Source organism: Trichoplax adhaerens, genomic scaffold, assembly GCF_000150275.1.
Source record: "Trichoplax adhaerens TRIADscaffold_6 genomic scaffold, whole genome shotgun sequence".
Taxonomy (NCBI): domain Eukaryota; kingdom Metazoa; phylum Placozoa; class Uniplacotomia; order Trichoplacea; family Trichoplacidae; genus Trichoplax; species Trichoplax adhaerens.
Window position 1 is genome coordinate 2,469,308 of NW_002060948.1, and position 8,240 is coordinate 2,477,547.

The window sequence follows — 8,240 nt, forward strand, 5'->3', positions numbered from 1 at the left end:
CTAATAGGATGTGATATCTCGATTTGATATAGCGTATACAACCAATTCATAAACCAGCATCATCGATACGGTGTTAGGTATGACTCGTATTAAATGAGCATTCATTCCACCATAAAGCCCAGGTCTTCCTTCCTCTCTCCATACCTTTAGTAATGTCTGAACGAACGAGCGATACTGTCGAGGACCATCAAATTTTTCACGTAATCTCGTTCGAACAACTTCGTGAGGGTATGTTAAGCCAGATGCAATAAACTTACTACCAGCGGCTGCAATAATACATTCCGTAAAATCTTTGTATGATTTCTGTTGCGTAAAGCTATCGCGATTCTGTTTTAACGTCTTCTTTAGGCGCTCGTAAATAACGAATTGCAAAACAGTCTCTCCGATGCCTACATAACTAGCGGATAAACCACGATAGAAACCCCTAATACCATCTGTTGCATATATATTCTTAGCACACAGTAAACCACTCTTAAAGTTCGTTCTAGATAAAAGGAAAGGAAATATTATCAATTGTACCGAAGCCAGTTGTTAATTTAAAATTATATAAAACTATACCTTTTCGTATCTAGCTGCAAGCGCGTTTTTATAACCCAAATAGGGCAAGTAGAAGTGACCGCAACGGCACCTATTATAAAGGTAAAATATTAGTAAAGATGACTGCAAATGACGTCATTAGCTACTGCACTACATGAACATTATAAAAATTAAAAGAAAACGATGAGTAAACAGGCTCTGGTAAGACCTCCTGTTGCGAGATTACGATACAATCTTAATTCAAGGTAACACAAATCCAAAGGTGAGTGTACACTGACTGCACTGCACATCAACAACGTTTTATGTATGTGCAACATTATAAAAGGGTTAGTAAATTAAGACTTGTAACGCCAATACTCGCAGCAGATCTTATCAGACAGACCATAAAAAAAGCGTTAAAAACTTAACATCGGATCCTTTACGTGACTCAATGCATAAACAAATTGATTTTTAATTATTGGCTCATAACCGTAAATGCTAGAAAGTTCGTGGAAAGTACCCTTATAGAAGTTGTCAATGCATTGAGACGTATAGTAACCGACGCAACCAACTATATAAAGCTCATCCCAAATGAACAAAAAAACGTCGGGGCACAATATCAACATAACTATTTAAATATACTTATAATTCCTCTTAATATCAATGCATGCAACATTGCGTATAATGTATAAATACTTATATACATATGGCAAATAAATAATATTTTACAGTTCTATCCAGACACTAACTAATAACAAACTCACATAAATGTTTAAAGCTAATTCATAGCAATTTTAATACCGTAGCGTAAACTGCCTTTAAACGTATTTACAAATTCGATATAAATTAGCAATTATACAATTAAAACACTAGATATTATAGCAGCGCTACCATGAACACTACCATTGGTAAATCTTCCGTATCAAGCGTATGTAAGTCATTTCTTACCAGCATTACCAAAGCAATGCTGAAGTATATGTAGTAGGCTGACAGTTGCTAAATGAAGCAAAGATTATTCATAGCATAACAAGTTACATCTTTACAAGCTAACATTAAATATACGACATTAACGCAATCAGATTAAATGTTACACAATCAGGATTTAAGATAAATCTAATATCGGAAAGGCGATTTGAATGGAACTGTTATTGCGAAGAAATGGGGTACAGTGCCAACGTGAAGTCAGCACTGTCGATAAGCGTAAATTTGTGTCAAGAACGCAATTTATGCAATGAAACGCCTTGCAAAGGCAGCACTCCAAGTCAATATGAATAAAAACGACGATATATAGCTGAAAAGCTTTTCAGGGTTTTATGTTGCAACAGAACGCAATAATTAATGCAAAGCTCCAGTGTTGCGCCGAAATTCTCGGCACTTTCTACGATTTCAATCGTTGTAATCACTTGTTAAAATACGAGTACGATCACTTCGCAGCGAATTTGATATAGCAAATTAGCCATCGAAGGAAGCTTAAGGGATTCATAAATTACCACGATTACTAACTTAAGGTTATTATACTAGGCGAATGATATACAGTAGCATGATTTAGAAGCTTTCAGCGCAGAATACAGTATTAAGGGCTTTATAATGTATGTTTACGAACATATATATATAATACAATACCGTACATAGCTGCGACTACTCTTCATAGCTGAAATTCTCAAACTATCACCTCCTTGACTGAGAACTATCATATCATATAGCGCATCATTACCTCCAATACTAGCAGATAGCATATGAACCACGCTCGATTCCGGTTTCAACTTAGAATTGAAATACTTCTTAGACGTAGCGTACGTAGCAAAATATACCGATCGCGCTGGTGCAACACCGATTAAATAAGGGCCAATACCTTTCCATAGGGCACGTAAACCTTCATTCTGGACGATTAATCTATAAAGGAAATTAACCATCAATGAAGAATCAAAAATACCTTCAAGTCACAATCTTGACCTTACCGTAAATGCATTACAACGCCTTGCTTGCCCTGACTAAATGGCAAAGCTTGTGTGACGTTGCCTCCAGCCAGAGAGATCACAGTAGGTTGTGATACAGCCAATTGCATATGAGGAACACGAGAGGCCTACGCCATAATATAACAATTTGCTAAATTTATAATGTTCACTGGCAAAATTTTCATAAACCAAGATACAATCTGAACAGCTAGATTAGCGTACGTCACATCGTTTATAAAGTTCAAGCAACAAGGTAAGTAAGAGTGTTATCATACCTGCAACCTCGTCTTGATGATTTCTAAAGGTGCTGTGAGTAGCGCTCCAGCTGTAGCTCCAGTGCTATTATACAGAAGTATGTAACATGTACCAAATTAATATCGCTTTGCATGTTAATACATTATTGCTTGCACATCACTCTAAACTACTGTAGCTAACATGTACATCGCATAATATGGTCATTAGATCAATTCCGCAACACTGTAAAGTGTACCTATAATAGCAGCTACAATAACTGAACCCCTTATTAGTCAATATTCAAAATTAACCGTTCTCTACCGTAGATCTATAAATAAGCGAAGGAATCTAAATTGTAAGACTGACGTTTACGTAGTAGTGTAGCTTCAAGAACCAAATATTTCAACTTGCAGGACGTAGCACTAAAAACGTTTTCGAATCTATTCATTAATTATATGAACTATGTATTTAACAGTTGTTGGAAACGGTGTGAAAGATGCTGAATGTGTCTGAGTAACCACTGAGTTCTGCAGTATACGGGTTGTAAAAAATTTTACGTTCAATACAGTAACGTGCTACTGTTAACGTATTAATAGACAAACTAGCCATATGCATTTAATCGTGGACATAGGAACATCAATGCAGCATCAATACTCGTTCTAACAATACCGCTGCACCTTCGCCCACATAAACAGACGGCTGCGTTTACAGTACTCTCTAGAGTTTAGTGAGTCTTGCGACGCCGCAATCGTAATAAATCGAATATGAAAATTTGCATCGATTCTCGTACTAAAATTACGAGATGCCTTACTTGTAAATTTAGTGAAAGAGTGACAAAGTCTCTTAGATTTTACGCACAATAGGGCCTTGAAGCATGAGGTACTGACGACTACCTTGATCCGATATCTGTACTGCAACAGTGCACACGACAGCAAGAATAAAATCGAAATACTGTACTGTACATTCAAGCGGATTACACGGCAGTAACTTTAGATGATACACCACCACGAAAAGACACAAAATTAGCATCTTCGTACTCTTTATTGACTACCAAGCCGGTTAACTTTACGTTAAATAGATCCAGGTTTTGTGTTACGATCAACGAGAGCGAAGTGGAAATGATGTTATGTGAGACTACTGTACTACTAGTACATGATGGCGAAATTCTTCACCGTTTCAAACGTATCTCCCGAAAAGTATCACAGAGTATAGACAACCTTAAGTTGATTTTAAATATTATATCATATCAATCCTCTTACCCTCCAGCTACGAAATGTACAACAGGCGAGACTTTCTTCTCCTTCAAGTTAGTCATTTTTGAGCGAAGAGGTATTGAATTTTTAATAATCGATGTTATACTGACTCAACATGCAGCTCTAAAACATCAAGTGTCCAGTCACAAGAGAACAGTGCAACAGCTACCAAGAGTCACAAATGTGAGCAGGAGCAAGAGTAGATACACCTTTATATATCAAATACTGTAGTAGTCACGTGGGTTCCAAGAAATTTTATTGGTTGCTAAGCCATTTCCCATGATACCTTTCGTTTCTTCATTATTATTGGCTAAAGTGCCCGGATGTGCACGCTGCGATGGAATGGTCATGCATTGACTGAAGGTTACTTGAAGCTATTCAGCCAATCAGGTGCATGCATTGCCTACCCATAATGCATCTGTGACATTACAGGTCCTTGGACTATATAGATAAAGGAAAAGAAAGAAAAGGTTAGAATTAGAATTAAATAACAAACTGTAATTGGTTAATACCATAATTAAGTAACACGGCGGGTACAGTACGGTACGATACGTTACATTATCAACCAGAACCAGTACAGTACAGTACAGTACAGTGCTGTATCTCATTTCATACTGTACAGTACTGTACTGTACACTGTACAGTATACTGTACAGTACAGTATAGTACTGTATAGTACAGTACAGTGCACTGTACGATGTACTGTACCGCACTGAACTGTGGGATACAAAGGTGAAAAAACAGGAGTAAAGTAAATATATTATTATACTATACTGTACAGTATATACATTATAAATGGAGTCATGTTGTTTTTCATTCCTTATGCAAAATAACAAAAGGCGATTTACCCGTGGAATTCTGGGTATTTTGTACTTGTTTTGGAATAACGTCAACATCATTTGTCTTAGTCATTGCTAATAGTCTAATACAGCTTCATTATTATGCACAATTACAGTATTATTATTATTATTGTTATCGTCCATACTTCTTTATTTGTATCAGATTTCGATCTGATTGCTTTTTTTTTACAGGAATTGTTTACGATCAATTTTTTTCGGCAGTTTTTCTGACACTATGTGACTTCGATGTACTGTACAAACGCGTCAAACGATTTACTACCCGTGATTTCTAAGAGAATTTCTCGAGTGTACGGTACTGTAAAATGTACAGTAGATGTGTTTAGAGTAGACATAGTTCTGCATAGGGTAACTTGCGCCACATTTAGTACTGCAGTCCCTGTTTGCGCCAAATAATTCAGTCATGGACTACTAGAAGAAGACCTGGTCTTTTTCTACTGTACAGAACTGTACACTGTACAGTACTGTACATCTTGTCATGAGCCTCGAGAAGAAAGCCTGGACAAAAAAACCCTCCCGCGCGGACAGGCGGATATTTCACCTACTGTACTGTACAGTACAGTACAGTGTAGTCAAAATACAGAACTGTACAGTACTATACTGTACTGTTCCGAACACTTGCAACCGTTATTATTTTAGTATGTACAGTACTGTACTGTACTGTAGGTACTAGATTCTGTAATTAGCTTATTTTTTCCGAATTATGAACAGTAATATTACATTGAATCCTATTTTTTAATTAAGTTTTACTTGAAAGTCTAATGTACTTGATCCGAAAGCAGTTATAGAAGATCATAAATGTTAATGAATTAGTACGAGTGATTTAGAAACAGATACAGAAGATCCATACTAACGGTAAGCGGATCAACTAAAGCAACTACTGTACAGTGTACAGTACAGTACTGTATGTCATACTGTATACTGTACACACTGTACAGTGTACAGTCAGGGACTTCTACAGTACTGTAATACGAAAACTAACACTAGTATTTGTCTTAGAAGTCCTTGGTCTACTGTACTTTATTTTTGCATATTTTTGGCCACATCTTATCAGAAAAGTCCGTCCATCTGAGCAGACTTCCATTCATGCTCCGTTCGACTGCCAACCTCCACAGTTTTGCTCTGTTACCTTGTTTTCAACACCGTCTTCTCTTTTCCCCCTCAACAGTATTTTATCGGGAAGTCCCAGCTGGTCCATGGTACTTTACTGTATACCAACAGTAATAGACAGCCAATGACCACCACAGAACTACGATTACTCACTAGTCTCTTCGTCTATTCCGAGGATACGAGTAACAAGTACAGTATATCTGACTTGACACGCAGTACTCGTAGTACACACGGTATTGTACAGTAACATATACAACGTACTGTATACGGCATATGTCTCTTAAAATGGTGACAGCTCCTGGTACGCATTGCAATACGCATATTCTACTATTTTTACGGAGGCTGTAATCACCAAAATCAAGCCTGAAATGAGCGCTAGTATTAGCTCATCTAATTTTGATCGAATTTCAGGAAATCAAGTCTGTGTTGAAATACGAGCATACGAGCTCGTATTTTCTGTCCGTAAATATGCATCATTCAAAGCTGTTGTTTTAGAACGGATGTCAGTGGTTTAAAAACTAACTGTGAAATAGCGATTTTGCTATTGAATCTTACTTTTAAAAGGTGCTACTCACAGCGACTATTTCTTGAAGGGTGACTAGCATTCATTTATTTATTAATTCGCTTAGTATACGATATTAACGATATTAAGAATGATATGCGTTCGGATATACTCGTATTCGTATTAATGTTATTACTATTATAATTGCAATTAGTCTGCGCTATGGTCGCAGAAATCCTTTGCTGTTCCATCAGTCCGTATTTGCTAATCACATTAAAAAATATACCGTTCCTATCAATTTTAGCGCATTAATTCATGACTCGATAACATTAGAACTGAATCGGTTACTACGACTGTTATTCTTGATGATTACATATTACTACGTGATTAACTATAGTATAATATGGAAATATAGTACTGGTTTTCAATTTTTCGTATCTAACGCATTTCATAAGTTGTTTCATTAGTTATGTTGATAATATACTGTATATGATGCTCGTATAAACCATGATTTCTCGTAGTCGAAATCTTAATGCCTTCTTTTCTGATAAGTTATGCTAAATTGCGGGTGAATTCGATGTATCATAATATTATTGATAGCTACATCAAGATCGCAAACTTAGCTGATATACTATCTTGGGCGTCTAAATAGGATACAAATCATACCTATGTGTATCTCCCATGATCATAGACAGCAGTCGTGCGAAATCCAATCACTAAACTATACAAATTTATTAATTCTGTTAAAAAGACTTTGCTTAATGATTTAATCCAACTTATATTCAATAATACCACAACTCTATAAAGTGTTTGGTCGATCTTTGGTGATGAGGAGTAATACAGTGCTATGGTTTATTCATTCTAAGTACTGCTGACATAGCCCAATTACTTTCTCTTGTACAGGAATCCAGCCCAGATCCGAAATATTTGTTTGTAATTAGTACAAGTGAATATTTTATGGGCCGGCATTCTTAACCACTTATTACAGTGTACTGATTTTTTAATTATTCTTTGCTGTTGTTAAAGAAAGCAACATCTTACCCGTCAACCATTTAGTATAACCATTGCATTACACGCAGGAAAATTACCTACTAGTGCTTTAATAACTTGGTATATTTTTTATACACTCATCTCATAACAGTCAGATAGGCTAGTTTGCTCTCATTTAGTAAATTTTTGTCAACTATTCAATGTAGTATAAGCATGTAATCCTACTGGAATTTATTAAATCTGATGGTTATAAACTAAGTCTAGAAAAATTATTTGATTGAGTAATTTTATGCAAAGTTGATAAAAGTGTACTAAGATGTTATTTATGTACATCATTAACAAATAGCTCGAGTTCTTTATTAAGAAATCACTGTCTAAAAATGTCGTTAAAATTTCTTCGTAATCATCTACTCATTCCTGAGTATAGGCTACTAACAGTCGCAATAACCACATCTATTGCTTAAAATCACAATTCAAGATGAATCTAAAGCGATAACATGATCATAAATATTTATGAATATTAACTGCTTTCTAATCTATTATAATTATAGATACTGTATGTACACGTATCAGCGCAGAATTATGCAGAAACTACTTTTGATAAAATCAATTGCAACAACTGCTAGTGAATTTGCACCGTTGACTTTCATGACAATTTTTATACAAAACAGGGTTGATATTAAATGTTAAGCGTAACCTATAATGGTACATCCATTTATATAATTTGCTTTACAATTTAAATTATAATACAACATATTTTTTGCAATGACATAGATTAAATATTATCTTTGATTTTCATAAATTCTACCAGATACAGATCTTT

The 8,240-nt window shown here is 35.5% G+C and overlaps 1 protein-coding gene across 1 annotated transcript; it reads right to left on the reverse strand.

Moving 5' to 3' along the window:
* TRIADDRAFT_27037 (uncharacterized protein) lies at positions 1 to 2,806 on the reverse strand (the record flags this gene model as incomplete). Its single annotated transcript, XM_002113652.1, has 5 exons — positions 1 to 484; positions 559 to 628; positions 2,231 to 2,409; positions 2,475 to 2,599; positions 2,747 to 2,806. Coding segments are annotated over 5 exons (918 nt in total), but the record flags the coding sequence as incomplete, so codon positions are not given.
* Between the last annotated feature and the right edge of the window lie 5,434 nt (positions 2,807 to 8,240).